General features: G+C 46.3%; 1 protein-coding gene across 1 annotated transcript in view; it reads right to left on the reverse strand.

Annotated features, from left to right (window-relative positions):
• The window catches only part of DDX47 (DEAD-box helicase 47), a 98,014-nt gene that overhangs the window by 42,635 nt on the left and 35,591 nt on the right, over positions 1–19,788 (reverse strand). Inside the window, exons 7-8 of the mRNA XM_088468010.1 lie at positions 19,179–19,295; positions 5,570–5,716 (exon numbers count right to left, since the gene is read on the reverse strand). Coding sequence (XP_088324136.1) covers positions 5,570–5,716; positions 19,179–19,295 — 264 coding nt within the window. The remainder of the gene's footprint in view (positions 1–5,569; positions 5,717–19,178; positions 19,296–19,788) is intronic.

Consider the following 19,788-nt stretch of genomic DNA (forward strand, 5'->3'; position numbering starts at 1 on the left):
CGGGGGCAAAGGACTGCATTTGTGGCAATACCCGTGAGCCGCCGCTAATCGGCGACTCGCGGCTTACCTTGTCCCCGGCAGCAGTCCAGGGAGGTCCCCAGAGTCCGGCTAGTACGGACTCTGGCCTCCCGCCGCGATCCCCAGTGCGATACTGGCATCGCGGCGACAGCGGGGAATAAGAGCGGCAGCGTTGGCGTCTGGGGGCTGCTCCTGCAGCCCCCCTGCGCAGGGTGACCCGACTCCGGCCGGGCACCAACTCAAACTGAGGTGCCTGTGGCTCGGGGGCGGGGTATAGAGGATGGACCCAAGTGCATCCTGGGAGCAGCTAAAGCTTTAACTGCGTGGTGCCGATGGATCCAGATCCAGCTATACCCCAAGGTCAACCCTGTGGACCGCCTATGGACCCTGAAGTAGAAAGAGCAAATTCACGGCTCCTCAGTCTAGGACACTTGCATCCGTGGTCACAAGGAGCCAATCCAGAGGGACCAAGGATTGAACTTGGAGGGGGAAGAACGAAAACCATCCACCAATGGGGAGTGACGAGTGCTGTTGGACTGAACGAGAAACTGAGACGGAGAAGTACCCAGTGGAACTCCCAAAGTGTGGAGCCTGGCCTACTGAACCTGTCTCTAAGGAGAAGACCATCATGCCCAACAACCTAATGTTCTACCAGAGCGGCGGACGAGGTATCGACAGTACCGTCGAGAAAGCTCCTCCCCCCTGCGATCCCACAATTCCAGTGTTTTTTAAGTGCCTTAGGAGTAGGGCATGGTTTAGAAGGATGCTGGGCAGCTCTTTGCGGTAGCTTTAGGATTTTTCATTTTATTTGTAATCTTATTTCACTTATTAGCTCTAGGTGTCCGTGTGCTGCTTGTAGAAGTGCACCCCGGTCTTTGGTGAGTCTAAGACCGGCATTCGTGGTTGCCCTTTTAGAGGGTGGAGGGTAACGCAGTCCCGGATGGCAGCTGCCATGATGTGGGGTTTTGCGGTGGCTCCCCTCAAATGCAACAGTGGAAGCGCCCATGTGACAGCCTGGCCGGGTCAGTCGGGCTGGACCAGACGTTTCCCTCACAATGGAGAGTACTCTGTGACGGGGGGAGTGGGCGGAGCTTCCAGCACTGCACTTCCCCTCTAGCATCAGTACAGTCTCCGTGTCCTGGCTACAGCAGGGGATACACAGATGCCTTTTCCTCTGTAGGGACTGCTACATTATCCTGCACATGACTACACACCTCCTCCCCTGCAGCTTCAGTATTGGTCTCCTGGACGGCTAAGTACCTTGCTTTATTGTATCAGCTGTCTATGTAAATATATAATCTGCCAATGTAAAACTTTCTGGACTTTGCAACCTATGTAAAACGGTTTTAAATCTGCCGGCAAATTGAGGTTCGGTGCAGCCTGGGTTTATGAAACATGCTGAACTCGGTAGAGATTTGGCTGTATTATGATGCCTTTAGCATTTGGGGCATTATTCCTTCAAAAATGGTGTGCAAGTGTACCTAGAAAAATTTATGTTGTTTTGAAGGCAAAGGGTGGTCACACCAAATTTTTATTTGATTTAGATTATTCTTCTGTTCATCCATTTTGCATTTTGTTAGTTGACAAAATTAAACTTTGCAGCATTTCTTCACCTGCCTAAAACTTTTGCACAGTACTGTATATGCGCATAATATATATTTTATGTCCAGTCTAGGTCCGGTGCCGAAAAAGGGTGTGAGGCCAAGGAAAAGGGGGCGTGTTTTTTTGACACTTCCCCTTTTCGTCACTCTTGGGGGCGTGCCCGGCACTTAGACATGCCGGGCAGCCCCCAAGCACTGTGAATGGATGCAGTTTTCCCCACCGGCGGGACACTGCGGACAGAAATAAAATAAAATAGAAAGAATGAATGAATGTATAATATATCTCCAAGTTTGGCGCTGTGCCAGTACCACAAAACAAACAAATCAAAAGTCTATAGACAGTGACATGGGCACAGGAAAATCCACTAGTATGGGATGGCCAGGCTCCTTATCTTGATGCACACCAACTTCTCCAACCTAAAATACAGAAAATGACAGGAGCGCCTCCTAGTGCAATAATATGTGAACACCAAAGTGTATAAAATCAAAGTATAGGTTGACCCGTACCAAAATTGATTTTTAAAACCACTTATCTCAGTTTTTTGTAATGATCCACATGAAGTCATCAACCATGTGAAGTTTGAAAGGTTTTAATGCAGATCCAAAGTACATAAAAGATATAGAACAGGAAGAAACAATGTAATCTGATTTACATGTAAAACACAGGAACATAAGTAAATGCCCGTACATGAAAATAGAGAAATGACAGCTTATCTGAATAGCAGCATACGGCAATTTTCACCCAACAAATAATCTCTTGTGCTGGGATGATGTCTTCAGTAGCCAACTGTCATTTCTCTATTTTCATGTACGGGTATTCACTTATGTTCCTTCATTACAAGAAACTGAGATAAATAACAACGTTTCAGGCGTATTTATTAACACCTTTTGGCAGGACCACAGAGTGAGAGAGGGTCTCTCTCTCTCTATTTTTAAATCAACTGAATTACCAATTGTTATGGTATCACTTAGGTGATATATGAAGTTATCTGACTTATTGCACCAATATTTTACTAGTTGTATTCATTTATTAAATGACACTGACATGACAGAATTTTGTGTTGTTCGGAAGCAACAACTACATAATGATCATTCCATGATATAAATAAATCAAAGTACCAAAGGGGCGATAACTGGCGATTCCACAGACTGTACTACTAAGGTTTGATTTAAAAAAAAAAAATTGGATTTTTGAACTTACGTTGAATCGTTTTCTCTGAATCCATCTGGGGGACACTGGACCTGGACCTAGGGGTTGCTTGAGGGACCGAAGGAGCTGGCACTTAGACTAGTATAACTTTAAGGGAGTAGCTCCTCCCCTCTGCAACCCATGGTCTTCAGTTTTTTTGTATTTATTTATTCTTTAAGTGCCCAGGGAAGCTGGGCTATTTTTTTTAGGCTTCTTCAGTCCCTCAAGCAACCCCATGGTCCAGTGTCCTCCAGATCAGATGAAAAAGAAATACATGCAATTTACACTTTTACACAACATTTTATCTAAATTTTGTTGGAATACTATCAGCCCTGATCAAACATGCCCTGTTAAAAAGACAGGAGAATAGTATCCAGCTAAGACACAGGGAAATCAGTCTCCCATTGGGTCCAGAGGCATTATATCAACTTAAACACTCCCCCTACAATCTAATACAGGTTGAGTCTCCCATATCCAAAATGCTTGGGACCAGGGGTATTTTGGATAACGGAATATTCCGTATTTTGGAATAATTGCATATCATAATGAAATACCTTGGGAATGGGACCCCAATATACACACAAAATGCATATATGTGTTATATGCACCTTATACACATAGCCTGCAGCTCATTTTATACAATATTTTCAATAATTTTGTGGCTCAACCAAAGTTTGTGTACATACATGAAATAAATTTATGTTTCATTTACACCCTATACACACAGCCTGAAGGTAATTTTATACCATATTTTTAATAATTTGTGCCTTAGACAAAGTTTGTGTACATTGAACCATCAAAAATCAAAGGTTTTATTATTTCAGTCATGCCAAAATTATTCCGTAATTCGGAATATTCCGTATTTCGGAATATTTGGATATGGGAGACTCAACCTGTACTGCCATCGAGATATAAAATAAAGAGGCCTGTAAGCATGCCTTTGCTTGTGGAATTTCCTGCTTAAGGAAACCCACACTGAAAGGTCCAGCACAAATTCTACACAACACCAAGGATGAATCCACATGTCCTGAGGTATTGATTAATGGAGGCAATGCCTTAGCGACAGCTGCAAGCTGACCTAGGGCCTGATTCAGAGCCACTCGTAAGCGGCCGCTCGTTCGTTCCGAGCGATGTTTGCACAACTGCGCATGCATACGGATCGTAATACGCATGCGCGAACCAGTCAGTGCGGCCGAAAATCGTTTGTTCGCTAAATATCGAATGCCTGCTATTTTGAGTGACAGGAGGCGGCGTATGTGGGTGGTAACAGGGGAAGGTGCTTGAAAACGGGGAGTGGAATTCAGAACGCAGGCGTGCTTAAAGGTCAAAACGGGCGTTTTAAGGGTGTGCATAATTAATACAGCAGCGTCATTGCCCACGTCACTTGGTTATTTTAGTCAGAACTGCTCGCAAGATTGCGGTAGGAAAAACCAACCACAAGAATAGCGAGCAGTTCATACGCTGGTCGATGTACTCGATTAATCTAATAAATAGCGGACATGACGTAGGATGCGAGCGGCCAGGGGGCGTACTTTTCCAAAAAACGACCGCATGTTTTGTTCGCTCGTACAGACCTAGAGGCGTGAACAGAGCGAACGGTTCATTTGAATAGCCACCCTTTTCTGAACGAGCGAGCGCAAATAGCGTCCGGCTCTGAATCAGGCCCCTAGTTCGTTGAGCAGTTACACTACAAATGAAATTTTTAAAAAGTAGGTTCCGATCTAGGGGCAAACAGAGTCCTTCAGTGAGCGTACTAATGCTGCAGTACCTGAAATAGTCCAGTCACTTCTGTAGGTAGGAGTAAATGATTCCTCCCCACTAGAGTCCTCAACAGAACCCCCCTTGAACAGGCTGCAAAAACCCTGCAGGGTCTAGAGCCATCTATTTAGGCAGGCTTTCCTGAAAAAGTGGGCCCGCCAAGCAAAAGATGTTAAAGCACTTTGGGGATGATATGTCCCCTGTGGTCAGCACAAAAAGTATGAGCACTATCCTCTAGCCATTTGTGTCTAGCGTGGGCTGCCTTGTGCCAGTTGCCTATTCCTGATGTAGTGTTCATTCTAGCACCCTGCATTTGTCAGAATGCTTGCAGTTCCTCTTTCCTGCCTGGGGTGCGGCTCTCTGCTCTGGTGCTTCTAGCACACACTAGTACATCTCAGCAGTTTGTTGCAGCAGCTGTGTGCTAGAAGCACCAGAGCAGAGAGCAACACCCCAGGCAGAAGAGAGGAACTGCACAGGTTGTGACAGGTAACAAGTTTAACATTTGGCAGAAGTGCCATCTCTGCATTATTCACATCTTAATAAAAATGCATCACAGAACAGTATGTGCTTGCTGCTAAGTGGATGAGCCTATTTGAAATGAAGTCAAGCAGATATTAGGAAATGGTATGTCATAAGATTATATATATACGGTGGAAGCCATTTTTCTTAGCCATGCATATTGTGAATTTAAATCTATTGATGTTTATACATCTTCTGGTATCTTTTCTATGAGTGCAGCTTTAATCCTCCTTTATTGTTAGTGCTAAGGACAAGTCCCAATTGTCCTTAGCAGTGAAGGGGTTAAATGACTTACAAGATTCCCTTGAGAAAGTCTGTGCCAGAAGCCATGCACAACAAATGAGGCTGTGGAGAATAGCTTTATTTGTCTTCATTACAACTATTGTAGTCTCAAAACGTCAATGTTCACTTGACTAGAGGACTTGTTTCTCACATAAATAGTTTGGAGATAGAGGAAAAATTTAAACCACCATAACAAATTCACCTGCGTCATTTGGCCATGAAGAGGAATGGCTGTGAAACCCAGACTACGCAATAACAGGGCCACGCGGTGTGTGTTGTTACAGGTGCTGCAGAAGATCATGAAGGTGTTCCCTGCCAGTTCATTCAAGATGTACACAAGATAACTGTCCTGGAAGTAAAAGAACAGGCAGAAAAACAAATCTGTTAGAAAAAAATACTAGTCAGAAACATTTCCCTATATGATTATATTCCCAATATATACAGGGGAAGACACAATATAGTGGCAAGCTGCTCACTAAGGTTACAGCTGATTCATTTCTAGACAAATGCTTTTTAATATGATTTTATCTGATTCACAATAGAATTTAGGGCAAAAGGAACGAATAACATTTTCCCACAAAGCTTCCTAATCCTGTGGTAACTAATTCAAAGGGCCCCGTAATAAATTGGACTTTAAATACTCAACGTTGAAATAGGATTTTAGGGTACTTACCGTTGAATCCTTTTCTCTTGAGTCAGGCTGGGGGACACTGGACCATGGGTTGTAGATGGGAAGGCGTGGATTTGGCACTAACACTGAAATCTATAACTCCTCCCCTTTGCAACCCCCGACTTCAGTACAACTTCAAAAGTGCCTGGTAAGGAAAAGCAATACTCAGTGACACTGTCACTCTGAAAAATAAAAATTAAATTGACGGTCAATACGACCCAAAATCATAACTCATACTCAATACCGCAGAGCATGAGGGAGGGAACGCAGTGTCCCCCAGCCTGACTCAGAGAAAAGGATTCAACGGTAAGTACCCAAAAATCCTATTTTCTCTTTAGTCTGGGCTGGGGGACACTGGACCATGGGATGTTCAAAAACCGCCCCCATGGGAGGGAACGCTCAGATTGCCTGACCGGAGAACTGTACGCCCAAAATGGGCGTCCCCGGAGGCAAAACATGACACCTGTAGAACCGCACAAATGTGTGGACAGAGGACCAGGTAGCTGCGCAACAAACCTGTTCAGCCAGAGCCCCGTGACGCGCCGCCCAGGAGGCCGCCACGGCCCTAGTGGAATGAGCCAACACCCTAGCTGGTGCCGGGTGCCCCGCCTCTGAGTAAGCCCGTGAAATCACTGAGCGGAGCCATTTTGCAATGGTATGCTTTGTGGTTGGCCAGTCCCGTTTGTGGGCGTCGGAGAAAACAAATAGAGAGTCCGTCTGCCGCAAGATCGAAGTTCTGTCTAAATAAATGCGTAGAGCCCTGACAACATCCAACAGTGATATATCGTCTCTTTCCCCTGGGGACTCTGAAGATGAGAAAACAGGAAAAACAATCTCCTGGTTTAAGTGGAAAGATGAAACCACTTTCGGTTGAAAAGAAGAAACCGTCCTGAGCACAGCCCTGTCGAAAACAAGAAAAGGTGGTTTGCAGGACAAGGCCCCCGCTGAGCCATGGCCATAAGAAAAAACACTTTCCACGTTACGAGCCGAAGGTTCACGGATTCCAAAGGTTCAAACGGAACCTGCTTAAGAGCCAACAGAACCAGAGGAAATCCCAAGGTGCTACTGGTGGTTGAAACAGAGGCTGTATTCGCAAGACCCCTTGTAAAAAAAAGTCTGCACCTCTGGGAGGAGAGCCAGACGCTGCTGAAAGTAAATGAAGAGAGACGAAATCTGTACCTTCAAAGATGGAAGCCGTAAGCCGGCCTGCAGACCGCCCTGCAGAAATGCTAAAAACCTTGACAGGCGGAACTGGGCAGTATGTACTCCCCACTGCTCACACCACACAATATAGGTTTTCTAAACCCTGTGGTAGTTCTGCGCGGAAACCTGCTTCCGCGCCCGGAGCATGATCCGGATGACTGAACGGGAAAAACCCCTGGCCTTCAAGAGCCCGGTCTCAACAACCAGGCCATTAAAGCCAACTGAGGTAGGCCCTTGTGACAGAATGGTCCCTGTAGCAGAAGATCTGGATGCAGAGGCAGACTCCAACCCGGCCCTGCGGCTAGCCTGAGAACCATGGCGAACCACGACTGGCGCGGCCAGTTTGGAGCCACTAGGATGACTGAAACCTGCTGCTCCGACTCGACGGAGTACTCTTGGTAACATGGGAATTGGAGGAAAAATGTAGGCCAGACGGAAGTTCCAGGGTACGGTCATGGCATCCACTGCTGATGCCAAAAGGATCTCTGAACCTTGCACAAAATCGAAGGCCCTTGCATTCGTGGCGAGACGCCATCAGGTCCACCTCCGGCAGAACCCATCTCTGGACCAGTTGCTGGAAAACCTGGAGAAACCACTCCCCTGGCAGGAACGTAGTCCTGCTGAAGTAGTCTGCCTCCCAATTCTCCATCCCTGGTATAAAGACTGCTGAAATTGCTAGAAGGAACGTCTCCGCCCTAGAGAGAATGAGACTTGCCTCTGCCATTGCAAGTGCGCTTTTGGTTCCACCCTGTTGGTTTACTTATGCCACTGCCGTGGTGTTGTCTGATTGGATCCTCACTGGTTGGCCCGCCAGGAGGGCCTGAGCCCCTCACAGTGCCCGATAAGTGGCCGGAAGCTCCAGCATATTTATTGGGAACCTATCTCTGATGACGACCTGGTTCCCTGGAGACAGAGGTACTCAGTCACCGCTCCCAACCTCTGAGGCTTGCGTCTGTGGTGACAATCCAGTTGGGAGTCAACAGGGACCGACCCTGGAGAAGGTGATCGGTAATCAACAACCAGTGAAGTGACTGACTAGTTCTGTCTGACAGAACCAGCAACTGAGAAGAAAGGTCGTCTGAGCGGCCCGTCCAATTCCGGTGAATCTCCCACTGGAGAATCAGTGAATGGAAGCGGCCGTACTGGATGGTCTCAAAATGTAGAGACCATCGTGCCTAGTAACCTCATGCCCATTAAAATGGATGGCCGAGGGGCAGACAGTACTTTTCTGACTAAGTCCCGAAGGGCCCGGGCTTTGGGCTCGGGCAAGAAAACACTTTCCAATGCTGTATCGAAGATCACCCCCAAAAAAGTCAGACGTTGACACAGCCTGAGGTGACTCTTCTCGAGATTCAGTATGATGCTGTAACACCTACACCGTGTGATTCAGGTGGAGCTGAAGTTGGGCAGCGGAATCCGCCTTTTCTAGCAAATTGTCCAAATAGGGAATCACCGTTATTCCCTCGGAATGCAGTAAGCTTGCCATTGCTGCCATGATGTTTGTGAAGACCCACGGTGCTGTAGCCAACCCTAACGGCAGAGCCTGGAACTGGTAATTGGCTATTCCGACCGCGAACCTGAATAGAGACTAATGCCCCGCCCAAATCGGTATGTGGAGATATGCATCTCTGATGTTAATAAGATGCCAGAAACTCGTTTGCAGACATATCCTGGATCACTGATCGGAGCGACCGATCCACCCACAGGCTGGCATTCAAGGCTCGTAGATTCAAAATCGGACGATAAATGCCATTGGGTTTCTGGACTAGGAACAAGTTGGAGTAAAACCCCTGTTCCTGTTGAGACTGTGGAACAGGAAATATAACCCCTTCTGAACAGAGGGAACTAATAGCCTGGTTTAAGGCCAGTCTCTTCTCCGGCTCCCTGAGTAATGCTGTAGCGAAGAAACGTTGTGGCGGCTGCCCCCTTAGGTCGATCAAATAACCTCGAGAGACAATGCCCCTTACCCAGGCATCTACTTCAGAAGCCACCCACCTGTCTCGGAAAAGAAGGAGACGGCCCTCTACCTTCCCTGAGACCGGATGGGTTGAGATCCTGTCAGGTACCTGGCTTCTCAAATGCCCTAGCACCCGGGCGCCTGAATGTGCCAGAGAATCTACCCCGGGGGCAGAACCCCTACTGGGGGAAAAAAAAAAAAAAAAGAGTGTCCCTGACGTCTAATCGCTACCCCTCCTCAAAAGGAAAAAACGGAAGACTCGGAAATGTGAGTCCTTTAGCTTCTGAGGCACCACAGGATATAATAGTATCAAGCTCAGAGCCGAACAGGATGCCTCCACAAAAAGGCAGAGACTCTAAAGCGCGTTTAGATTTAGCGTCCGCCTCCCAGGCGCAAAGCTAGAGTGCTCTGCGTGCCGCAACTGTCGTGGCTGAGACTCTAGAGGAAATCTGCGCTCCATCTTGTGCGGCCTCACACACAGTCTGCAGCCGCACGTATCTGTTCCGCCATTACCAGTAAGTCCTCTCTGGATAAATCACCGGCAAGGCCTGCCACTAATTTGTCAGCCCACTTCTCTATGGCTCGAGAGACCCATGCAGATGCCAATAATGGGCGAATAACCACTCCGGCGCCCATAAAAATACTCCTAAGGCATCCCTCCAATTTTTTGTCCAGCGGATCCTTAAAGGAGGCCGCCCCTTGGACCGGCAGAGCAGTGTGCTTTGCTAAACGAGCCACAGCCGCATCCACTCTTGGAGGCAGCTCCCACTTAGCAACCTGCTCCTGTGGAAAGGGATAAAGGGCTGCAAATTTACGAGGAGTAGCATACTTTTTATCTGGGGTCTTCCAGGTTTACTCTACCAGATCTGAAAGATCCTGAGACACTGGGAAACAAACGACCCCCTTATGCCTCCGCTTAAACGGCCCTTCTGTCCTAGCTGAGGCGTTAAGGTCCAGACAGTCCAAAGACTGTCATACTGCCATAATAGGGTCCTCTATGCCCTGAATTGACGCAGAGTCTGAACCTTCCTCGTCGGGCAGAACCTCCTCTTGGAGTTCCCCCTCTTCCTCTCCCTCAGGATCCGACTCCAACAAGACACTGGATGGAGGAGAACGCTTATGCGTAGTTTACACTCCTCAAAGAAGCGTTCCATAAAGGCCGATACTTTCTCGACCCCTACCGCCAAGCGCTCCATGGTACGGATCCAAAGAGGATCAGGACCCTGGTAACCACCCCCTGCAACTGCAGGCGGTGAGGGCAAAACAGGCGCTTGCGCTGCTTGGGCTAATTCCTCTCTACGGCGGAGCAACGTCACCAGGTCAGAGAGTGAATGGCTCATAGCCTGAGCCCATGCCGGCTCCTCCGTAAGCGGAGTGGCTCCCCCAGCTGGCTGCTCACATGTGGACCCCAGCTGACAGTCCATACACAAAGCCCCTGCATCCAGTTGTCCACACGGCAATTTAGCCTGACACTTGGCACATGTAAATAATATAACCATAGTGGGGTTCTGGCCCTTTGTGGACTTTGTCCGTCATTAGAGCACCCCCTTGCTGCGCTGCCCTGCCGCAGCAGTCAGCCCGGAAAAGAAAACAAAATACAAAAAAAAAATATAACAAGTGGCAACGAATATGCAAACACTCCAAGCAGGCACAAGAACAGATTACAGTAATACTGAAAACTACTTAGCTGTACGCTGCAGAGGGAAAGGAGCTTGCTCTGTCCTTCCTCCATGCTGTTCAGGCTTGTGTCCTTTAAAAAGCTATGAGACTTCCTGGGAGTCTGCATTTTGCCACTGGAGAGCGGGAGGAACCAGCAGCCATGGCTCCTCCCTCCGTCATATGGAAGCGAGCCTCACTGTTCCTTCTTTCAAGTGTTACTCCGCTCAGTGGGGAAAGCCCTTGGACTGACCCGCATTTACCTACAGCACCTGGTATTCCCAGGTGGTCTCCCGTCCAAGTACTAACCAGGCCCAACACTGCATAGCTTCCAAGAACAGCATGTCCAGTGTGGTGTTGCTGTAGGTCTCACCTGCGGTCGGTCTGTAGTCGGCACCCTCCCCACAGGAGCCGTCGACAAGAAACCCGGCAAGATGGCGCCCGCCATCCAGGACCACGCTGACTGCCTGCACCTCTACCAGGTAACAGCATCCCCGGGCCCAGATGGTCTCTTCAGAGACCGGAGTGTGCTCAGCTCTATCCCCCCCTTAGATGCGGCTCTCACCGCTGCTTTACACTCCAGCTGTGTGCTGCTATAAGCAGCGCACAGTACCTATAGTAAAAAATGAACATAACATTACAAAAAAATAAAATAAAATCCCTAAGCTAAACCAGGACAGCCCTGAAAAAACGTGCCTCTCTCCACAGGCACTAAACTTACACTGAAGTCAGGGGTTGCAGAGGGGAGGAGTTATAGATTTCAGTGTTAGTGCCAAATCCACGCCTTCCCACCTACAACTCATGGTCCAGTGTCCCCCAGCCCAGGCGAAAGAGAAATAAACATTTTGATTTTTATTTTTCTTAAATTCAAGCAGTAATACTGTTTATTAGTGAGTCATTATACTGTGTCATTTGGATTCAAACATTAAAATTTACAGGTACGGTTCCAGCAGATTAAAGTGAAATATGCATAGGACTATTACACGTACAGGATCCAACAAATAAAGGTGTGTGGTCATTTCTAATAATATATTGGGGAGTTTTACTAAATTAAAAAATAAATAAAAAAGGTAAACTTTATTTTTCCACAAATTTTACTATAGACAGCAGCATTGGAGGCCAGTCCAGGTTTCTCCTGACCCACATGGTCAGGAGACTTCTAGTGCAGAAATGACAGCTGGCATTGTTACAAGTATTATTTAATAATATTGTTGTTATTAACATTTAAGCTGCATACACACGATTTTTTGAACGATTATTGTTAAACGATATCGTTTAAAAAAATCATTCACTTTCTGAGTCAAATGAACGATTATCATTCATGCGCGTTCACGTTTGTAGTTTAGTCGGACTTGTCAACTCAACGATTTTCATTAAGGGAATATGCAAAAAATCGTTTGAAGTTCCAAAAAATCGTTCATTACACTTTAAAAAATCTGACAGAAAATTGTTCATAAAATCGTTGGTAACAAAATCGTTGTGTGTGTATGCAGCTTAACTTATACAGGGACAACGATATAAGGGAACAAAAAGGAGACTAGGTAATAAACAAAAAGGTAGGAGGGTCCTGCTCACGTTTACAATCTTAGTGTAAGTGCAACGTAGACCTAAACATTTCGTCCCCCCTAACCACCCTCAGAGGCAGTAGCAATGACATTTCTGGCAATACAGCAGTTTGGATCTCTTTTATATCCTCTCCATTTGTGCTGTTTAATAAAGATTTAAAGTTTTCCTATTTAAACCATCTCACCAAACACCTGCAAAAATTTGTTAATTTGGGATTGACTAGCTTACTTTATGCTTTAAAATTTATATTTTAACATTATGTCCATTTAATGCTTTATTTGTATAGCAGAAATTGAAAACTTCTTATGAAGCGCTAAGAACCTCTATCATTGGTTCCTGCATATTTCACACCACAATGTTATTAGGAAATTAAAGCTTTGCCACTAACCAAAACATGAAAATTGGATATCGATACACAGGAGATTTTATGGGATGCAGATGTGTCCTCATACATCTAGCCTTAATACGCCATGCAGCACAACTTGAATGGCGTGCTACTCTGCTAGCGGCAGGCCTACACAGATATACAATTGTTACATTTCAAATTAATCAGCACAGGCTGCTGGTGTGTCCTAGTCACATCGAATTGTGACTTATGGTGCATACACACGGTCAGATATGTCAGATGAACGACTGAACGATTTCAGCCTGTATTAAAATGAATGAAATCAACCAAATCTGACTGCAAACATCAGATGTCAGATATCGTTATCTGACAAACGGGAACGCGCATCATTCATTGTTGTCCACGTCAGATTTTTCTTTCAGATATGAACAATTTTTAAAATAGTTATCGTTCAGATCTGAAGAAAAATCTGACAATGTTTATGCACCATTAGATGCATTTTCAAGAAAAAAAAAAAACGCCTGGTGCTAGCAGAATTTCACAGGACCTGGCACACAGAGAGAGACTTTTTAGTGAAAGATGTGTAAGGACAGATCTGTAATTAAAATTTGCCAAGTACAACCAACAAAAAACAGGATTTTGGTACTTACCGATAAATCCCTTTCTCCGATTCCACAGGGGACACTGGAGTTCAAGACAGTGGGGTATAGACGGTGGTAGAGCAGAGTCTGGCACTTTAAATAATTCTGAAGTGTGACTGGCTCCTCCCCCTCTATGCCCCATCAGCCCCAGTTTTAAGAACTGAGCCCGAGAGGAGACGGTAGACAACAGGAAAATGAGGAGAAGGAGAAGACCACAGAACGGAACAATACCGACTGAAGGAGAACAGAGGAACCCACTGCAGGGAACACATGCAGTCACACAACTAGATAAGGACCCAACAAAACGGCAGGAACGCAGCGCTGGGCGGGCGTCCAGTGTCCCCTGTGGAATCGGAGAAAGGGATTTATCGGTAAGTACCAAAATCCTGTTTTCTCCTTCATCCACTAGGGGACACTGGAGTTCAAGACAGTGGGGACGTCCCAAAGCCAACCTCCCGGGTGGGAAGCGCGGAGAACCTGCCGACCTTTTGGCCAACCGAAACAGGGACAGCCCAAGACTGGAGGCATGTCGTAGAGCCAGGAGACAATCAGAGCTCCTTGCTGAACAGTCACAGACATTCCACAACTTACAGCGTAAATTCAATGGAATACGGCTAGAGAGTAGCCGCAGATGAGAAGCATCAGAACACCGTAAGCTCAGCCAAAAACAGACCAAGCAAGACCGCTGGGAGCAGAAAACCCCAACTAGAATCCATAGAATGGCAGTAACATGAGAACAAAACTCGAGAAAACCGTACCAGCGACAACTACAGGAAGCTGCAACAGTCTCAGACAGCAGAATCCCAGCACTGCGGGACATCAATCATATAGATAAAAGTATAATGATACCAATATACAGAGACGGAGCTGAACCCGTCCACAGACTCTTAACCAAGCAAACAAGGAGGCAAGAGTTACGACCTAACAGTCGCCCTGAACCATTCTCGAGGTCCAACTATAACTACTAAAGGGTTGGTAACCAGTGGAAGGTTTAGACCATCCCACTGGGCATGAGACGGATACGAGAGGATTGAGACTACAATTCCTTCCAGTGGGTCAGACGGCAGTACCACCCCTCCTGTCAAACAGCAGACAACTTCCTACATGATGGTAGAGTGTAATCAGTACCAACTACTGGCCTGAACATAGTATGAAAACACCCAGGATACCCTTAGCAGAAAAAGAGCACGGATGCCACCTCCACCCAGGGAGAGTTACCAATATAGGGAAGTATCCCATCCGCAAGGCTAAAGCACTAGGACAACTATGAAGGTACCATTCAGGTACCTGTCAGTGTGCTGAATTTATCAACAGATACTGAACAGGAAACTAACCAGGCCCTCTGTATGGAACATAGAGACTGTCACACTTTATAGTAAAGATGTGCATTAGCCCATAGATGCGCTTCAGTCCATAAACCCAACAGATTCCAGTAGAATAGGGTCACAAATCTCAATGTTACAACTATGCACCTACACACCAGGAAAGCTCTAAAGTGTACAGCCAACTGATTTAAAAGAACTGAAGGCTGCTAGGACAGCAGCTAGGGTGCGTAAGAGAGAATAACAGCTATGTCAGGATGCATGAAAAGGAAGCATCTTCCGAGGCATTAGTGGGGTAAGCCCGCTTACCTGTGAGCGACCAGAAGCCCTCTGGACGCTATGTAGAATGTCACTGACCTTATTCATCTCACAGCAACCCACCACGACAGGTACAGAGAGTAGCCTCAGTGGGCAAAGATCAATGCTCTACAGCACGGACTTCAGTCTGGAGATGCTGCAGAAGAAAATACTGTAGAAACTAGCAAATTGTTAGTGGAGACAAGAAGGCCGTACAACAGGACGCTATACCTGAGCCTGTTCCATTAGGGATATGTATCCATATAGAGATTACACATACCCCAAAAACGGTCTGCTAGTGTATCCTTACATTAACACTTATAATGGTGAAGTGTGTATTACGCCCACAATCTGATACAACCCAGGCCAGACCCTGCCTATATCGGCGGGTGGCCCTAGGCCTCATGTAAATTAACTAAATAAGCCATGAGGATGGAATAGATCCAGGATTCTCTATGTACTGATAGGAAATGTACCCAAGGGACCATCAGATACCCATTTTATTGAGATATGCGACAAGACAATAATATAAAGTACCAGAATCGATGCTGGGAAAGGTACCTGTACATAGACATAGAATGCGTTAATTATCCCAAGTAAGAAGAGATATATATATATGTAGTGATAACGCCAGTCAGGGCCAAAAACAGATTTCTCCAATTATTAGGAAAATTCATACAAGGAACGGGAATATATCAGTATATATACACATACACACACACACACACACACACACACACACACACACACACACACACACACACACACAGCTGCATGAAAAGACAAACTCTTTGAAAGGAAGAGTTAGTACCGACATAGTAAGTCACTTGTCAAACTCCTGCACCAGGAGATCAGCACGCTACATACATATACATATATACACACACACACATATATCCCACAATAGGAGATCAGCATGCTATATCTATATATACACACACTGCATTCCTAGTGTCTTACAAGTTGGTTACTAAGTGCGCCCTAGAGTGTAGTTGTAATTAATAGGTCCCCCGAAGTGGACGCCGTAGATATAGACTGATGGAAACAGGACTATAACCCGAGGCGGGTGTAAGTACATATCCTTATATACATGTGTGGACATACAGGAAGGCCCCAGGACATGTATAGAGTCCATACTAGAAGCAATGCCGTAGGAGCCTCTGACTATCCTATGTAAGCTGCAGAACATGACTCTAGTCTATAGAGCCACCATATAATATGTATGTATATAACAGATAGCTTCTGATAAACCCTGGCAGCGTTCCAGGCATACCTACACATATCCATAATTATATACATATACACACACACCACCCAATCCCTAGGGAGAGATGGTGTAAGCGGAGTTATAGAACAAACTACCGGATCAGGAGAGTCCAGCCTCTCATCGCAGCATCCTCTTTAAATATGCTAGGTATCAGACATAAAACAGAGAAGAACATATCCTACCCCTGCTTTAATGGTAAGGATAAGAAGCAATATATATATATATATATATATTATATACACATATACATATATATATACACATAATATATATACATACATATATATACACATATACACACACAAATCCCCACATGCCTACGCGTACCTACATACAAGATTAGTAGGTGACGATATAATTTGAAAAATATAACAAGGGCAATAGTTAGAGCCATGGAAGGAACTGAGCCCCAGGTCTTAACGCCGGGTTTAGTATAAAATACAAGTATATACATACATGTGGCTTACCTCCACGCAGGGAGACTGCTCATGTGCCGCGTGTGGCCGTCATTCTGCTACGGCGTTGGGGCAGGAAATGTTAGCAACGTACTATCCCAGACTGATTGCGATCCTGGGACCCTTCCGTTACCGGTGTACTCGCCTTATCAGGTGTGCCCCAGATGATGGAAATCAAAAGATGACCTCAGTGATGCGAGACAGCAATGCCAACCACCACAACGGCCATATGTTACTACTTCGTGTTGTGTGTGCTGCCGAAGGGAATAAATAAGATATAAATCCATATAGATGCATACCTTCTAAGGTAAGCACCGAAGGCTGTTGAGATTTAACATATGTGCAGCCACATATATGCATGAGAACAGTACGGCTCATTCTTAAGGTGAGCCAATGTGAGGCATAAGCCTGAGGATGGGACGCACCCTTTTTGTAACCTTGAGTTAAAGATATTCAATAACCGTAATTTCTGGCAGCAGCCAGAACAGTGGCCCCGACTATGCATACCATACACATTTAGGCAGAGTGATCTCTGGCAGCTATAGATGCAAGAAACACACTGCATTATTCTGTTACAAATCAAGCATATTTGCCCCAGATGTTCAATGTAATAAGCCTGCCGCACCTGGTATACCCAGGCGGTCTCCCATCCAAGTACTACCCAGGCCTGGCGCTGCTTAGCGTCCAAGATCAGACGAGATCGGGCGTGTGGCCATAGGCGCTGATAGATATGTGGTGGGCAAAGTGGCATGGACACAACCTCTATATTAGGCTGTGGCATGTTCCTCCCTGTGCTTCATTTTTTATTTTTTATTTTTTTTAAATATAATATTAAACCAGTACACTTCCCAGTTCCGTAGGGGAACTACCGACGTGCAATATAACAGAGATGAGGCAGAGCCAGATCTATATAAAGACTGCAGGTTAAATTACAAACTCCACAGTTGTGTCGTTAAACCTAATAAGACCAGTGCTGTAGGTTTAAGTAAAGAAAAAAACGGGAGAGGCCATATGCAAGCACAGGGAGAACATACAAACTCCCAACAGCTAGGGCCGTTCTGGGAATAAAACCCACAACCCTTTTAAGGGTTGCACCCCCCACAGAACTCCAGAGTGAGGATGCAGGAGATGCTGGCAATAAGCCCCAGCTCCTTTTAAGGCAGGTGCATATGCGGTTTTAAAATACTCGCTGGAGGTAATGGCGGCATCTGTGCACGCCAGCATGGACTAGACTCCGCCCCTTATCAATAAGCGGGCGGGGCGCAAACAATGGCTGGTATAGCAGCGCGAGTGGGGGAGCGGGAACGTAATAGCCAGCGCCGGTGCATCTTCATACAAGCACCGGCGCCGCAACCAGCAGCCGAGAGCGCTGAATAACAGCCTCGCTCTCCGGCGGCTGTGTGCAGAAGCCAGCGCTTCTACAAGCACCAGCACGGCAGTGAACAGCCGCTCTGAGCAGCTTCCTAAGCCCCGCCATGCGGCCAATTGTAGGCAGCGCCGGTGCAATCTTCATACAAGCACCGGCGCCGCAACCAGCAGCCGAGAGCGCTGTGAATAACAGTCGCTCTCCGGCGGCTGTGCTCCTCCCCCTGCAGAAGCCAGCGCCAGTGCTTCTTCAAGCACCAGCGCGGCAGGGAACAGCCGCGCAATGTAGACTCCCTTATGGGAGTAGCGGGACGCGCAGGCTCCCTCCCCGTGGGGATAGAGAAGAGGGAGGATTCGGCTCTCGTGAGAGCTGACAAACAGAGCGCTGTCAGCTCTATTAAGTCAGACAGCGCTCAGTAACAGGATATCAGGGCTCGCTGCTAGGCAGCAACATTACAGACTGTCTGAACAGTCTCCCTGTACATGAATCCGCGCTCTATGCGCGGTAGCTCTGCCCCTTGTAATAACGCTAGCGGCGTTTTAACAGGATTCCAGGAGGGGTTATACTACAGTGTATACCACCTGAGCCTGGGAGGGGGCAGAGGGGCCGCAGATTAAACTCCGTTCCCCATAAGGGGAACAGAGCTATACTTACCAGCTGCTGGCATCAGGGCTGCGGCTAGGCATTCGGAAGCACGGACACAGCCTCTATATTAAGCTGTGGCGTATCCTCCCTGAGCTACTGCCAGGGTGCCTTGGACTCCGACACACACTCTTATTTAGTGGTGGCGGGTCTCCTGATGCCTCCATGTAGCAGGCTGACAGACGCAGCACTCTGTCAGCCTGTCCTCAATGCTTTGTGAAAGCTAGAAATTAAAATAAAGTTGAAATAAAAGAAAAAATACTATGTGTGGGCTGGAGCTCAGCCCTATGTGACCGGCTCTCACTTCAGAATTATTTAAAGTGCCAGGCTCTGCTCTACCACCGTCTATACCCCACTGTCTTGAACTCCAGTGTCCCCTAGTGGATGAAGGAGAAAGAAGGAATACAGAACACATATTAATACCTTGAACTTGGACGGGATGAAAATATAAAACTGTTGCAGCTTCTCCACTGTCTGATACTTAGAAGACACTGCACATTTCACTGGATCTCTCAGAGCTGCACGTTGCAGTTTTTGCACCTAAGAAAATAAAGAATAAGAACTGTACTGTTGCATTATCAACTTGAACTCAGGGTTATTTCATATGTGAATGCGCCAGTTTTAAAAATAAAATCAGAAATCAGAATTCCTGGTCATAGACAAGAACAAGGTTACAGATGTTAATTTGCTGATCATTATAGATGGTGACAACAAAAGCCTGAGAAAAGTTTTTCCTATGACTAAATAAAAAGACCAGTGACAATAACAAAGCAGAAGTAGGTTATTTTTATTAATAGCCTCTCAATATACAATGTTATGTGATATGTTGGCACTATTAAAAGTAGAATCATCAAAATTTAAACAATGATCTCACCAAAAGGTTTTCTCAAACAGACAACTACTACACAAGAACAGTATGACTACTGCGGTCTTTAATAAAGATGTACGAGTGCCTGTTACATAGGGTGAATGCTAGCCATCAGGGATCTGCTGAGAAGCTGTAAATTACCTGCTAGACTTGGTTTAGGCAGCA

Source organism: Taudactylus pleione, unplaced genomic scaffold (genome assembly GCF_031769625.1).
Source record: "Taudactylus pleione unplaced genomic scaffold, aTauple2 ptg000080l, whole genome shotgun sequence".
NCBI classification, from domain to species: Eukaryota; Metazoa; Chordata; class Amphibia; order Anura; family Myobatrachidae; genus Taudactylus; species Taudactylus pleione.